A 16057-nucleotide genomic window follows, 5' to 3' on the forward strand; every position below is an offset into this window, starting at 1 on the left:
TCTGATCTTTTCAGGAAGTCTTTATTTGTGTGCCTTGCTATCAGCTAACTTCGCTCCTCTTGTATCAGAAATGAAAAATTATAAATGCACACTACGTGTTAGGAACCTGTGTTCGTTGACTGACTTTTATTTGTCAGGCTTAAGAGACAAAAGTTGATTCTCTTCGCGTTTTAAATAACACAAAACAGCGTAAAGAGACCTCCACACAAGATCTCGTTTATTTATTTATTTATTTTATTTTGATAGCTGCCGATTAAACTGAAAGTTACAACACTGACATGATTATATGAGTAGTTTTTACCGAGAAATCGATCAGAAGTGCCGTGAAAATGGTCAAATCCGCCGGATCCACCTCTCTGGCTGCAATGCGCGCTCCCGACACAGGGGGAACAGACTTTCACGGGGGAACAGAATTTCGCACAGGACCATGACACTTACCTCGGCGCAACACAGGTCCGTTAAATCGAGCAGGAAATTAAAAAAAAAATTGAGACAGTTGTACAGAAATATTGGGAAAATGCGATTTTTACAATCAGAAAATTGTTCAAATTACGCTTAAAAAGCGTTTCATTGCGTTTTCGTTGCACCAAATAGTTTATTTTACTATAGACGCCAAAGTGTCGCAGGTCTATGACGTCAAGACTAATAAAATAACGCGATAAGTGACCGAGCAATTTACACAACCCACGTTTTGTACGTTCAATGTAGTTTTTTTTTTTATAATTTAAGGCTCCACAGCGAATGTAAAACTAACACGTGTGTTTTATAAGCTTGTTGGCATTTATATTTACGTGGAAAGTAATAGAATTTTTTTGTTGTTGTTGTTATTATTAACATTACATATTTTAAGTCATGAAATGAACCAAGAAATAACGGAACTCTGCAACTTGGGTACTCTGATAAAGGTAGAGCTTTTAGTTTTAAACATTTATACTTTATTTAAGCCACAAGAAAGACTTGTTTTGTTGGGCTTTTTCAAAGTTTCCTCACCTGTTCTTAGCCACTCCCATCACCACACCTGACAAGGAGAAAGAAAATCCAGGTTCGTTCCATGAACACATCACTAGCTGGCTTGTTGTCGATCTCCCTAGGCTTTTGATACATTTTAACGATAATTATGGTCAGAAAGTACTTTATATTCGCTGTTTTATTTAATTGCTGCGTTTCTGGGATTGCAAACAAAGGTGAGGCTTCTCGTGGTGAGGTTACAGGCTGCGCTGTTTGTCGAGGGAACCAGAAAGATGCGATTTTATTGTAGTTTTTTCCTCGCGTAGAAAGCAAAAGCTTCCTTTGAATGTACTTCGGTTTTATTTCCGGTCCAGCTTATTATTCTGAGGTTTGTTAGTGTCTTCCATACATTAAAGACTGATGATAGGATACATGTCTAAGTTAATTATTTTTTCTTTTAGGTGTGTGTTACGAAACGCCCTATCCAAGTGAAACTTCTCAGTGTCTGCTTGTTTTTTTTTTTGTTTTGTTTTTTTTTTCCCATTAGGTTTCAGTGGGTTTACATCAACGCTGTCTAAGTACTCCATTGTTAAGCCTCAGGTGGTTCACAGGTGGTCTAGGAGCATCAACAGACAGCCAGAATCTAACGAGGTTTGTACATCTTTTCCTATTTACTCTGATAGTATCTGAATGTGTTGTTCTTAAAAGGTGTCACTTTGATTTTTACATGTCTAGAAGCATGGAGACAGAGTATCATATACGCTCAACATTAACAACAGAAGGCACATTCTTCATCTAGAAAAAAACAGGTACATGTTCAGTTTTATCACAGTGACATTACTGTCAGTTCTTGTGTAAACATCTTTTCCACTTTTTGTCAGAGACTTCCTACACCCAAATTTTGTCCAGCTTTCACGTGACGCCAGTGGTAACTACAACGCTTCACATCCAAAACAACATGTGAGTTCATTATTGCTCTTTTATTTTGGTAAATAATGCTGATTTAAAGAGCAACTCTTAAACTTGGGTTTACTTTTTCTGCTCTCAGGTGCATTGCTATTACCACGGAAATGTGGAAGGATACAAAAATTCATTGGTTGCTCTCAGCACATGCAAAGGCCTCAGGTGTGAACAACTTCCTGCTTTTAAATCCGTTGCATTGAATGTTGTGGTTTGTACAGTAGTTTCATATTTGATTGTTAAACTGAGTTAGAGATGGACATTTTTTGGTGATTTGCATACAGTAATTGTTTACCAAAACAATACATTCATTTTGGAGTCTACAAAATGAAACTTACAGTAACAAAACCTTGGAACGACCCTTTTTTGATTAAATACATATTGAGGAACCATATTTAAGGCAAAAACCATGTTTGTTTTTATATAAAGAGCTTGAATCTAAGCCTGAACTCACTGTTGAAAGCTGTTTGCTTGCTGCAAACAGCTTACTACTTATTAACTCTACTTATTAATTCTCTAAGTATTTTTTATTTCTTATTTTTTTTAGGGACATGTTTGCACATAAAGGCGTCAAGCTTTTAGCTACTAAAAATATATACATGTATTTTTCCATGGGCAAAAAAAGTTTTAAATCCTGGTAAAAGTTAACTAGATCCAACTAAAGTAATTTGAGCAACTTTATGATGAGCCTCTAGTAACAAAGAATCAATTGATACAGCTGGACGCTGGCTTTTTTGTCTGTCAGGCTGAGACACAAAACTTGGTCATGACTTTTCTTGAGTACCCTTTTATATGCTCGGCCAGCTTTAAGTAGATTAATAATTCTTCTGAAAATGTATTAGTTATAGGTTTGAACTGAAAAGAGGTGGGGAAATTTTACTTTTGTCAACCCCCCTCCAAAAAAAAAAAAAAGGATCTTCAGACAAAATTCTCTTTCAAGACCAGTTGAAAATTTGACAGCAAAGTCTGGCAAATTCTAAAAGAAGTTAGTGTTGGGTTTTTATCATGTTTGTTTGGATGAAGACTGATTTTTTTTTTTTTCTTTTAAACAATATTTTTTTGTGGTCTTCGTAGAGGTGTCATCTTCCTTGGAAATGAGACATTTGGGCTTGAACCTGTGGCTCAGTCTGCCAGTAATGAACATATCCTGTACCTCCTGGAGGACTCTCAGTCTGAGCCTGTTACCTGCGGGGTCGTTGGTGAGGCCACATCATCGCCAAGACATGAACCCTTTGAGCCCGGCAAATCAATGACTTCTCTGTTGAGGGTTAGGATGCTTTCTGTGTTCATTTAGTCTTAAATTTAGAGCGGAAAATTGTTTATAATGGACAGTGGATGTAGTTCTCACTGACCCTTTTTGTAACTTTTTGTTGGTTCAACAGAGGAAACGCAATTTACCTCAAACCAGTTATGTGGAGCTGGCGCTGGTTGTTGATAATCTCAGGGTAAGTGTTTGTTCTCTTATCTGTTCGACTGATTTGACTGCATGACTTGCTTTTATAAACATGTTTCTCAGCATTTTCTTACTCCTTATTTAGTGTAGTTAGGCACCTCAGTTAAGTTTACATTTCAACTAGAAATAAATCTATTGTATGTTTAAACATATCAGGCAAAAAATACAGTTTCATACCATGCATCTTGTGCATAAAACAGTTTGCAGAAAGATACAAATTTCATTGTGTTCAATTAATAATATATGTATTAGAAAGAAAGCGTTTATAAATGTGTATATAGTAGTTTTTTTCTCAAGAGACCCAAAACACAACATACCTAGAATCAGCATTTTTCTATCCTGGACTCAGTCACATGTCAAAACATCTTATGCCAAGATCTGTCTGCCCACATGGCCCCTAATGTGTTTTTTGAATGTGAATCATTTGAGATAAAAGATGCAGCTTCTGATTTTGTTAAGTGTAGAAAATAGAAAATACGTTGATATTAATCAATCGCCAGACTAATAACGCTTCAAAGGATTTACTTTTTTCACTACGAGTGTCGTGGCGCTTTCATTGTAGTTTTTCACAGAAGTAGATTTTTGTCATATTACGAACTATTGAGGCAACATTGGTAAGTATTAATCTTAATTAGAATGGTAATTCTTTTTTTATCGGGTGAATTCTGTTAACAGTATCAGTTTAAGAAAAAAGACGAGGCTGCAGTACGAGAGGAGATGGTGCAACTGGCGAATCTTCTGGATGGGGTGAGATTTAACGTTTGAAAAAGCAAATTTCCCATCTTTTCTTTACTATTCCACTCAACTGTGGTATCCATTATGAAATGCTGAATATGAGCATGTCTCATATGTTCATAACATGCTGTGCTGTACGTTAACAAATTTTGCTCATTTCTTTTGTTTCTTTTAAGTATTACAAGCCGTTGAACATCCGTATTGTGCTGGTGGGCCTTGAAATCTTTAAGGATAGTAATCCCTTTATCGTGGAAGGCACTGCAGGAGAGGTGTTGGGGAATTTTGTTCGGTGGAGGAAGTCAACTCTATTACCAATGATCAGACATGACATTGGGCAGCTCGTTGTGTGAGTGATGTGTGCTGCTCTGTTTTTTTTTTTTTTAGCAGTACAAGGCATCAAAAGATATTGTTTGATACAATCTTGTCTCAAGTGTTCCATAATTTAAAGCCAGAGATTTATTGTTTATCTTGTTCGCCAGTGGTCGGACCAGTTCATATCAAGGTGGCGTATTGGGCATGGCATTCGTGGGCACAGTCTGCTCTGCGGCAAGTTCTGGAGGAATCAATGTGGTAAGTTTTACTCCTTCTAGCCTTTAACTCCATATGACGCCGTGATGCTTTCCCAGTTTGAGCTTTTACAAGGAAATTTGATGCTATATTCATTATTCACGAGTCGTTCTGTAAGTGCTGCTCCTTGTTACAGGTACTGTATGACACACTAGTCAAGCAGGTTAGACTGGAATACTGTGTTAATCATCTCCATGACTAGACTTTTTTTTTTTTTTTTTTTTTTTTTTCCTTGGGCTTTTGCGTTCTTTAGATTCTTTGACCTGTGTGATCTTTTAGAAATGACTGTTTATAGTCATGGTAAACTAAAAGCACGCTGTTTTCAGTTTAAAGGTTACTAAAACTTAGCTGGTTCTCCACAAGTAAATGCAACTTCAAATGAACCTAAACGGACGCTATAGTCACTAGGCTGGTTTCTGGTCAGAGCATTGACTCGGCATGGTTTTGATGTTTTATCAAAACAGGTAAAGCTAGTTTGGACAAAGGAGGGGGATTAGATCAGTGTTTTATCACCCATCTAAGGCTTTGTCAACTATTCTTTACTTTTACAAAGCTTTTAAGATACAATCTACCAAACAATGCATAACAATGGCTAAAATCTTACCTGTCAAGTTATACTAAGGATCAGTTTTGGGACCATTGTTATTCAGCTTGTCATGGCTTAATGAAGAAATGTGTCCAACTCACGTCTGTATTCGGGTTTGGTATTATCGAGAGGTATCCGCTCAGGTCAGCCTGACCTGGAAAACATCCTCTGGTTCTAAACATTCTCTGATTCCAGAGCTCTTCGTATCTGAGTGTCTGTGTGAAAAGAGTTTGATAACAAATGACGTGTGATGCAGGTTCAAAGCTATAAATACTGCCTTGTAACACTAACTTGGATTTTTGCTGGATTGATGCTAAACAAGTAGCTGTTAAACTGTCTCATGTAATGAACAATATTTTAGTTTGGTTCAGATCTTCACACCTCATTCTGTAGGTTGAGAAGACTCGCTATACAAGGACGTACAACAAAATAATTTCCCCAAATATTTGTGCTCACGAAACAAAAAAATCAACTACAATGTTCATGAAGTTGAATATAGATTATTTTGGTTCCAACTTTTGGGTTAAAAGAAAAACATAAAGAAGATTACTAATCCACAGAAATATTGTATCACAATTTTCAGACCCATCAGAAATGTACTTGCTGAGGAAACAGCGGTGGATTTGCAGACACTGATTTTGTCTCTGACCTATTAATGCTTGTCCTGTTGGTCTCAAGCAAATCAGACAACTTTAATATCAGTCATCACTTCAAAATTAAGCTTTTAAAGTATTAGATTTTAAATGAAAAGGGATTTGTTTATATGCAAATTTGGAAACTTTGCCCGTAATCTTTTGAAAAAAGTACACTTTTAAACAAGTTAGACTTGTTCAGTCAGTTTCTAACTGTACTGTCTGTCATAGATTTAACATTAAACATGCTAACACAAACTAGTAGATTCTGAAATTAAACTTTTTTTTTTTAATTTTGTGGGAAATAGACTGTCTGTAGCTCAGGTTAATTTGTTGCAATGATTAGTTCTGGGAAGGTTGGCAACTAGAATAGAATAGATATGTTATTGGTTATGTATTGATGCATCCGATTTCAATGAAGATGTTTCATGGTTTATTTTATATAAAGGTTACTTATTATTGTTAAAAATGTTGTTTTATTAAGGGTTTTATCTGATATTAAAAGATACTCTTTAGTCAGGTAAAGATGTGCCCTATTATTAAGAAGAGATTTTATGTTTCATATTACTATGAAAACAGATGTTTCATAGTAATATGAAACAAAATCTGTTATTGTTGTAAAGTTTGTTTTATGAAACTTTGTGTGGTGCCAGTTTTGGCCAGGGCGGTCTTGTAGATGAGAATTTTAATCTCAATGAGTTTTTCTCCTGGTAAAATAAAGGATATGATAATAATGATAAGCTATTCTGTATGTTTTAACTACATGTGGATAAGATTGATTTTTGTAAAATTATGGATACCAAGTTTGGAAGTAGCCCTATGAGCCTTCTCAGGTGGAACAAATGCTTCTTGAAGATTATTGCTGATCTCTTACCTATTTGATCTTATATACATGCACACTTATGCTCCACAATGGCAAACTGCCCAAATGTTTTACCTTTCATAGAGGAGCTCACGCTTTCTTTGTGCTCAGTTTAAAAAAAAAGGGTTTTTTTAAAAAAAAAAAAGATTTCATTAGCAGCTCCTGTTGCTTTTTCACACGCTGCTCCTTCTTGTTGGCTTAGTTTTTGTTCAATAAATAATGGCGCAGTGTAATATGTCATGTGACGTTCATCTGAGGTTGCATTCGCCTAAGTGTAAGACATGATACGGACCCCATAATGCTTTAGTTACACGCTGATAGATAAAAGCTCAAAACTGAAGCAATTTGCTAACCTGTGTGTTATATGTTTAAGAATAGATAATATATTTTGTTATAAAAACTACAGAGAATGTTAGCACTTAAAGTGCTGTCTTTGTTTTTACAGTATGGCAACGACAACATGGCTTTTTTCTCCACTGTGGTGGCTCATGAGATGGGCCATAACCTGGGCATGAATCACGATGACAGTCGCTGCAGCTGTGATGGAAAAAGCTGCATCATGTCAGGAGGTGCTAGGTAAGACATTTTTCACAAGCTGTGTTCATACTTATATATGTATGTAAATATGTATTTATTTTTTGTACATCTGATGCAAATACTGCTTTCAAAATAACTTTTTCTTCAGAAATTTTACTTAAAAAAAAAAAAATCAACTCTGAGTTTTAGATATCCTGTTTCTCAATAGTGGTTCCACCAAGTTCAGCGAGTGCAGTGCGGGAGACTTTGAGACGCTAATTATCCGTGGAGGAGGCGTTTGTCTAAGAAACTTACCCTCCCCATCAAATGTGATCGGTACTGCTGAATGTGGCAATGGCCGTCTGGATGAAGGAGAGGAATGTGACTGTGGCAAACCAGAGGTAGAGTGGTAAAAACAAAAAACCAAGAACTCAGTGCTGCATCCTTTTTTCTTTGTGTTTTTCAATATAGTAAGTTTTTCTGCTTTGGCATAAGTGTAAAGAGTTTAACCAGTCCTCATGATAATTATTCATATACTTAAAGCTTCACTGGAAGAATCTCAGAAATATAAATCAAAAAAATACTGTCAATTAAAAGCATTGCATTTCTTGGAGGAATGCATACCGCCCGCCACCTTTCATGTCAGAGTTTCTAAACTAAAATCATCTCATGATGAGAAAGGTCTGAGTTATAACCTGAGTTACAACACACATCTTACGAGCTGCCATTTTTGTCTTAGTTGAGCTTGATTAGCTGTGGTGGCCATCTTGAATCACATTGAATTCAAAAAGTAATCCGTTGTGGATGTGCATCCAGAGATTACTTTCTGAGAGGCCACTGGTTCATGAGATATTTCCCTAATGGTTCAAACGCACGCAAAGATGAACAAAAACATTATGGCCTTCAGTGGCGTGCAATGGTTTAAAAATTCTGTAAAATCCACGTCATTGAATTGAATACATTATTTTTTAATCTCAAAGGAAAATAAATTTAAAAAAACAACAGAAAAGTAAAAGTTACATTAATTGATGGAATAAAGAGTTCACTTAATAGAATCTACTTCTATAGCTCTGTCCCTTTTTTATCTTAAAATGATTTTAGTTTAAGACTCTGGTGCAAATGAGATTAATCTCAGTCGAAATAAAAGGTTGTTTCAGTTAATCTTAGTGACATCCTCAGTCGTTCTTTATTGCTGTTAAGTTGAAGAAGAATGGGGACGTTCTGTTGTTTGTTTATTCTATTTTGCGAAGGATTAAAATATGTTAGCCAAAGTAAATTATTGTGGCGCATGAACCTTTTTTTTCACTTTTATTCCATGCAGGAATGCAAGAATGAGTGCTGTGATCCTGCTACCTGTAAACTTACACGTGGGTCCTATTGTGCTCATGGAGCCTGCTGTGAAAAGTGTCAGGTCTGCAAAATGTTTGACTTCAACTAGAATTTCAGAGTTTTGTGTTCTGCACTAAAGAGATTTGACTTGATTTAAAAATAATTCTATAATGTGTTTATTACCTTTTTTTTCTAGCTCAAAGTTGCTGGAACACCATGCAGAAAGTCTGCTGATGCCTGTGACCTTCCTGAGTATTGTAACGGGAACAGTGGATTTTGTCCCGATGATTTCTACATCATGGATGGACTGCCCTGTCGAAGCAATGCTGCGTACTGCTACGAAGGCCGCTGCCAGACGTATGATTACCAGTGCAAACATCTGTTTGGATCAAGTATGTTTTGTAATAATGAACTGAAAGATTTATTACGTTTCGTTTCTGTTAAATATTTCCCTTGTATTTATTAAAGGCTTAGCATTCCTTTAAGGAATGCATATGGCCTGCTACCGTTCATGTCAGAGTTTTAAACTAAAATCATTTTATGATGAAAGGGGACAGAGTTGTAGTTGTTTTGGCCAAACCTTGAAGATTATTCTATGCTATGATAGTGTGAGATCTTGCAAGAGGTATTAGAACTCAGAGTATATGTTGGTGATGACTATCTGCTGCTACCACAACAAATTTTACCTCAATACCTGTAAAACTGATTAAGTTATAAATTTGTGTTGCCTAATGTCACTTAGCTGTGGTAGCCATCTTGAATTGGACTGACTCAAATAGTTCCTCAGTTGTAGATGTGCACCCAATTATTGCTTTCTGAGTTTCTTTCCAGTGATTCATGAGATATTTTGCAAACAGTACAGACATATGAACACACACAGATATGGGCAAAAACAATAACTCTACTGCAGACATGCAACAGTCAAAAGCCCTGCAGGATGCATTTGTCACATATAAAGTTTTTGAATCATTTATCTTGTCAGTAAATTATTCATATTTTGATTTAATTTCTCTGAACAGATTCTCCAACAAAGGCAGCAGATATTTGCTTTGCATATGAAAATACAAAAGGAAACGTATTTGGGAATTGTGGAATTAAAAGCAATGGAGAATACATCAAATGTAAAGTGGAGTAAGTGTTTTTGGGTTTTAATAATTTACATTCTACATTTATCTAGAAACCTGTAAGTGTGAAATTTAGGAGGCGGGTGGAGGGAACTGGACTATTTTTATTGTTATTTTTTCAGCAGATAGAATGGTGGAGGTTGTATGTGAATGCTGCTGCAGGAGTAAACTAATATGGAGTTGTTTCAGATATAGATCCTCCTCACTGTTTGACTTTCATGTTGATGTTACATTTCCTGATGCTACATTTGTTGAATTTATTGTTTCTCAAAAATCTTCACTCAGTACCCCGTAATGACAAAGTGAAAACAGAATTTTATATCATTGTGTAAATTAATTAATAAGGGGAAAAATAAATATTACATTTAGATATGTATTCAGACCCTTTACGTAGTACTAAGTTGAACATCTTTGGCAGCAGTTACAGCCTTGAGTCTTTTTGGGCTTGATGCAACAAGCTTTGCACACATGAATTGGGGGGGGGGGGGTTTCTGCTGTTCATTGCAAATCCTCTCAAGTTCAGTTCGGTTGAATGGGGACTATTTGTTGACAAATAGATGTTCAATAGGGTTCCTGTCAGGGCTCTGGCTTGAGGCCCCTCCAGAACATTCACCATTGTCTCTAAGCCACTCCTGTGTTGTCTCTGCTGTCTGCTTTGGGTCATTGTCATGTTGGAATGTGTACCTTTGGTCCAGTCTGATGCCCTGAGCTCCGTAGAACACGTTTTTACTGAAGATATCTATCTCTGTACTTCGCTCCATTCAGTTATTCCTTAACCCTGATCAGTCTTCCAGTCTCTGCTGCTGCTGTTGATGTGATGTTGGGAAGTTAATAAGCAGTGCCTGGTTTCTTTTGGACATAATGTTTAAAACTGAGGCCAGATAGTTCCATCTTGGTTTCAAAAGACCAACAAAATCATGTTCCTAACAGTCTGAAAGTCCTTCAAGTTTCTTTCAAATGTTTTGCGTCTGTCAAGCCACTCTGCCATAAAGCCCAGATCCGTGGAGGCCTGCAGTTCTGGTTGTGTTTTTGGAACTTGGTTCCATCTCCACAAAGGGTCTCTGAAGCTCAGATTATTGGCTCCTCGTCCTTTCTCACTAAAAAATTTTATTTAAACAGCTATATCAGGCTGCATTCTAACAAAATTGAAAAAAGTGGGAAAAATTGCAAAAATAACTTTCTGAACCCACTGCATAATATCTCCTACTTATATGAGCATGGTCACACCTGTAAATAGTATTTGATGTTGTTTGTGGAAAACAGATTTGTTTCAACTTGGGATGTCTTTTTTTATTATTATTATTTAACTCAAAGTAACTGTAGGAACTGACTGTTTCAGAAACGCCATGTGTGGAAAGGTGCAGTGCACCAATGTGGATCTGAATGCTAACCATCCCGCTGGGGCCCAAATCAGTATCGAAATAGTTCAAGGATCCCGCTGTGTTAATGCCGACTTCAACCTCGGCCCAGATGTGCTTGATCCAGCTTACGTTAACCCTGGCAGTCCCTGTGCTGAAGGAAAGGTGAGCCTATAATAAATGGTGGGAAATTTTTTAACAAGTTGATTTACTTTGTGAAAATGGAATAAATGAGCAATTTTGTTTGCATCAATGAGGTTTGTCTTCTCCTACAGACCTGCTGGGAGTTCAAGTGTGTCGACGCTTCGGTTCTACTGCCCAACTTGACTTGTAATGCCAAGACCACCTGCAATGGACAAGGAGTAAAGAAGCCTTTTATTTTCTTTATGAAGTTGTTTTGCAGCCAATTAAGGACAAGCTTGACCTTTTCATTTGTTGTTTTCTATAGGTTTGTAACAATTTTGGGCACTGTCATTGCAACGATGGTTGGGGCCCACCCTACTGCGATAGATCAGGATCAGGTGGCAGCATCGACAGTGGTCCTGCTCAAATAGGTACTTTATTTTGAAGCGTAAACAGAAACATTTTAAAGTACACAGCAGGTTATAACTTCTCTGCTATACAGTTCCTCTAATGCTACAGAAATCTGTGTAAGTAAATCAGAAATTACCTTATCTAAATGCACAGTAATAAGTAAAATCTGTATCAAAGCTTCATGTTATTCATATCTTAATCATTCTCTCCTCTTCTGCCTTAACTATAGAGGACATTTGAAGCATCCATAAGTTTATTTCTTTTGACCTAAGGCCTTTCAGACAAGACTGGAACAAAGCAGAAGAAATCTAATAGTTTTGTGTTTGCAGTGCATAAATAAACATAATTGTAGGTAATTCAGTAGGAATGCAAGTTTTCAGTCTAAATCATGACTTTTTTTTTTTTTACAGACTACTCCCTCAGGAATGGCCTTTTGATCTTCTTCCTGTTGGTGGTTCCTATTCTTGTGGCTATCATTCTGGTGTTTCTCTACATGTTTAGAAGGGATTCTTTGGATGTTTGCCTAAAACGAAAACATGGGTATGAAAAACAAATTCAATCCTAGCATATTTGCAGATTGTTTATAAAGTTTTTATTTTTTTAATGTTTATGAAAAAAAATTGTTTTTTTTCCAGATCACGTAATGCAAAAAATACAAATAGACAGTCAAATGGCATTTCTCAGACAAATACTACAATTGAGCCTCCTCCACAAGTTCTACCAGACAAGGTAAATATGGATTTCTGAATAATAATCACACCCTGAAAGGCAGTTAAGTCTTTGCCCATTTTTGAAACATTTTTTTTTTAAACAAACTGCACATTGTTGAAAGTGAGGTTTTTTTAGTTTCTGACTGACTTATCTTTTTTTGTTTGTTTGTTTGTTTTCTCCAGCCTCCAAGTCCAGCAGCTCCCTCAGTTCCAATTTCTGGGTATGAACATTACACTTTAAATTTCACGAAATGCGTATTCTCATCATTAGTTGGACAATAAATCCTTAAATACACCTTTAAATTGGTGTTTAGCTTTCACTAAATTTAAATATTTTCTGACAGTTTTAGGTACGGAGAACTGGACTATTGGAATTTAGAAAAAAACGAACCCCCTGCTCGACCACCACGTCCTGTTCAAGGCCCAGGTGTGCCAAAACCAATTCCTTCCTAAGAAGTACCATCTTTATGCTCTTTTTATAGTCTTATTGTTTGTGTGTGTGTGTGTGTGTGTGTGTTCATCCATCAGTTTACTTTAACCCCCTTTTTCCTTTCTGGGTCGTGGGGAAGCTGGTACCTATTTCCAGCGGTTGTGTACCTGTATAGGAAGAGAATATTCTAAAACACTGTGACCTTAAAGGCACTCACTGTAACTTGTGAGCACCTTAAGGTGAGCTGTAGCTTTATTGTGGTGGATGTGGTGACTGATATTTAGTGGTTGAATATATGGGTTTTATTTATGCTTAACACGTGTCGAAAATGTGCACACAAACTGAAAAATTAAAAATACTCATATATTGTATTTTATTCCTTTTTTTTCCTCAAAAGTATTTTAGAAAATTTGTTCATTATGAATGTTGATATTGTATTATTGTCATATTGGTTATAATAAAATGTTATTGTTGGATTAAATTTTGTTTTAATGTAGGCGTTTGTCAAAAGCCACAGTATTTGTCACACCTGAGCTCAGAATACATGGATAAAACTGATACAGAAATGGACGCAAATGAAAAGGAATGTTTCTGAAATTGTTTGTCTGTCCCTGTGTGGATTGTTTAAATGACTGTTGATTTATCCTGTTTTTTGTTTTGTTTATTCACGTGGTTTTGAAGGTTATCCTCATGGACAAATCAAATTTGAGCCATTTGTTTTATTAGGGGAAAACAAAACGCTTTTTTTATTCCTATTTTACCCCTACTTACTGCTATATATGTAAGAAAATGTTAGAGGAAAAAAAAAATCAACTGTCAGAACAAGTTATTTGGGTAAAATTGAAACGACCTAGAAAAACATATTACATGTTTTGTAGGTTAAATTAAATGTCTTTATGCTGTAAAATAAACTTTAGAATAAATTGGGAGGTAAAAAAAATCTCATATCTAAATGTGCTGAAACAGACGACAAAAATCCAACTAATTGTTTTGTTTACTCGTAACCTATAAACAATAAACATTCAATAGTTGTTTGACTGGTTTCGGGAGTTTATTTTGAAAATACCGTTTCAGGAAATCACATGGTTTGTGACGTCTTGACGCGGAAGTTAGATGCACGAAATAAGCTAAATGCCGAACGACATGTAAATAAACTGATGTCGGAGCGGCTTTTTTGTTAGAAAATGGCAGCAGCAGCAGAGTCCCGGAGGGTGGTCGGGGCTCCGGCCTGTCTGTGCGTCCTCTGCGGACTGCCCGCCGCTGGGAAGTCCACCCTGGCCCGCCGGATAGTCGGGACCGCCGGGGAGCTCGGATGGAGAGCGGCAGTGGTTCCGTATGATGACCTGATCCCAGAGCAGGCATTTCAGACTGAAGTGCTGGAGGATGGGATCAAACTACAAGAAATGGTAGGAGTTTAAACAATAATCCTTCACTTAGAGCTCTGGGTAAAGGTACTAACAAAGGTAAAAGCGTAACAAACAAAAATAATCATGTAAATCCGTGACCTGTATTTGTGATTATTGCCTTATGTCATTTATCTGTAAATGTTTTTCTTAACTTTTATTTTATTTTTCATATGGACCTATTTGTCTTTAATAAAAAGTTGATTGAATGATTGGTATATACTATGTTTACTGTATAAATTAAAATGCAGAAAAAAAAAGCATTGCAACAAAATAATAAAACCAGAGGGCATGATGTGATGCAAAGGGCTTTTAGAAGTGGAGGAGAGTTTGGAAATGTCAGATATTTAGAGGGTGATAGTGAAAAGGAAAAGATGTTTTTGTGTGTGGCAGCTCCTGCATTTGGCAGATATTCAGTTGTTTTATTAATATGGGAACTGATTTTCATTTCCAGCACACTAACTGGAAGTCCCACAGACAAGCAGTGTTGCACAGCATTGGGCAGTTCTTGGAGAGACTTGACGTGGTAGCGCAGGTCCAGAGCAGCTCGCTGATTAACAGTGCTGCCTGGGAACGATGTACTCAAGCTCTGCTGCAGCCTGAAGACTCAAAGTCTGATGGGACTCCACTTCTCTTTCTGCTAGATGACAACTTCTTCTATCCAAGCATGAGATATGAGGTGTACCAACTTGCAAGAAAGTGTAAGGTCTATTTGTCCACAAAGCATGCCTCTGATTCTTTTTATTTAGTTGAAATGGAGATTTAAAGTTGTCAACTAATGTTGCAGATTCTCTGGGCTTCTGTCAGGTGTATCTGCAGTGCGATTTAGAGTCCTGCATCAGCAGGAACCACAGCCGGTCTAAACCAGTTCCTACTGCAGTGATACAGGAGATGGAGAAGCGTTTGGAGTCACCAAATCCACAAAAGAACTTTTGGGAAATACAAAGCATCTCACTCAACACAACAGACAGCGTGTCCAAATGTGACATGTAAGACAGCCGAGTAAACCCTTATAAACACCTGATAATTTATTTTAAATGCTTATAGCTTTTTTTTTTTTCTGTTTATCTTCATGTGTGGCTTGTCATCAGCCAGAAAGTGATGGAATTGATCTCCTCTGCTTTAAAACATCCTTTGAGCCCAGTGGAGGACAACACTGAACAAAAGGTAGCTCAAATCTCAGACAAACGACAACAGAACTCACATGTGAAGCTGTGGAAGTGACTCATTTCTTGCTGTTTTGTGTCACACGTTGCAGGACACTGACCGTCTTAGATGCGCCACGAGTGTGGTCCACCAGGCTGATCAGGCCTGTCGACGCCTCATATCTGAAGCCATGAGAGCTGCCAGAGGTCAGTGGTCAGCTTCACAAACACTATTTATTTCACAGTTAGCCACCTATCAGAATTATGACTTTCTGTTCTGATTTTAGATCATCGAGTCCCTTCTGACCAAATGCGGTCGCTGGCTGCTCAGCTGAATGAAGCTAAAGCAACATTCCTGCACAACCTTCAGAAACAGTTCCTTCAGGAGGTTCCGTTCATTCAGGAAGAGGACGTCGACGTGGAGCAGGTGGTGAAGAGAGTTGTGGGAAGCATTTTTGACGAGCAGAAGAGGGACATTTTGTCAAGATTTCTATACAACAATGAATGACTTGAATCTTTAAAAAGCAAAACATTTCCTGCCGGAGTGTCAATGATTACTTCCTGCAAGTTTCATTAAAATCTGTTCAGTGATTCAGGAGATATTTTGCTAAAATTACAAATGAGCACACGCAGATGTGGTCCCAAAAAACTTTCACCTTTAAGCTGCAAGTGATTTTAAAAAAAAAAAAAAAAAATCACATGTAAGTGTACATGTTTGTTTTTTTATGTAAATAATAATTTTGCCAAACGTTTGCTCTTGAGTTA

General features: G+C 36.9%; 3 protein-coding genes across 4 annotated transcripts in view; 2 read left to right on the forward strand and 1 right to left on the reverse strand.

The window, feature by feature from the left end:
- LOC108245935 (poly(ADP-ribose) glycohydrolase) overlaps positions 1–605 on the reverse strand; it is a 19854-nt gene extending 19249 nt beyond the window's left edge. Inside the window, exon 1 of one of the 2 annotated variants that reach the window (XM_017433211.3) lies at positions 439–605. The gene's annotated coding sequence lies outside the window, so the exon portion shown is untranslated. Of the gene's footprint in view, positions 1–301; positions 401–438 lie in introns of those variants that run through there. The other variant, XM_017433220.3, reaches the window with a different exon arrangement.
- A 437-nt stretch (positions 606–1042) lies between these two features.
- Positions 1043–13662, forward strand: zgc:174164 (uncharacterized protein LOC570656 homolog). The gene is made up of 22 exons (XM_017438502.3): positions 1043–1184; positions 1496–1599; positions 1684–1757; positions 1830–1908; positions 1997–2073; positions 2983–3175; positions 3291–3353; positions 4037–4108; positions 4273–4442; positions 4576–4666; positions 7189–7319; positions 7489–7660; positions 8581–8670; positions 8785–8980; positions 9608–9719; positions 11052–11235; positions 11346–11432; positions 11519–11624; positions 12015–12144; positions 12240–12333; positions 12498–12535; positions 12659–13662. The coding sequence occupies exons 1-22, from the start codon at positions 1118–1120 to the stop codon at positions 12765–12767; spliced, it is 2439 nt and encodes an 812-aa protein (XP_017293991.1). The 5' UTR covers positions 1043–1117; the 3' UTR covers positions 12768–13662.
- Positions 13663–13895: 233 nt separating this feature from the next.
- LOC108249255 (L-seryl-tRNA(Sec) kinase) lies at positions 13896–16040 on the forward strand. The gene is made up of 6 exons (XM_017438527.3): positions 13896–14150; positions 14602–14848; positions 14935–15136; positions 15239–15314; positions 15406–15499; positions 15580–16040. Exons 1-6 carry the CDS (start codon positions 13929–13931, stop codon positions 15798–15800), a joined length of 1062 nt encoding a protein of 353 aa, XP_017294016.1. The 5' UTR covers positions 13896–13928; the 3' UTR covers positions 15801–16040.
- Positions 16041–16057: the final 17 nt, after the last annotated feature.

The sequence above is a fragment of the Kryptolebias marmoratus genome, linkage group LG17, assembly GCF_001649575.2.
Source record: "Kryptolebias marmoratus isolate JLee-2015 linkage group LG17, ASM164957v2, whole genome shotgun sequence".
NCBI lineage: Eukaryota > Metazoa > Chordata > Actinopteri > Cyprinodontiformes > Rivulidae > Kryptolebias > Kryptolebias marmoratus.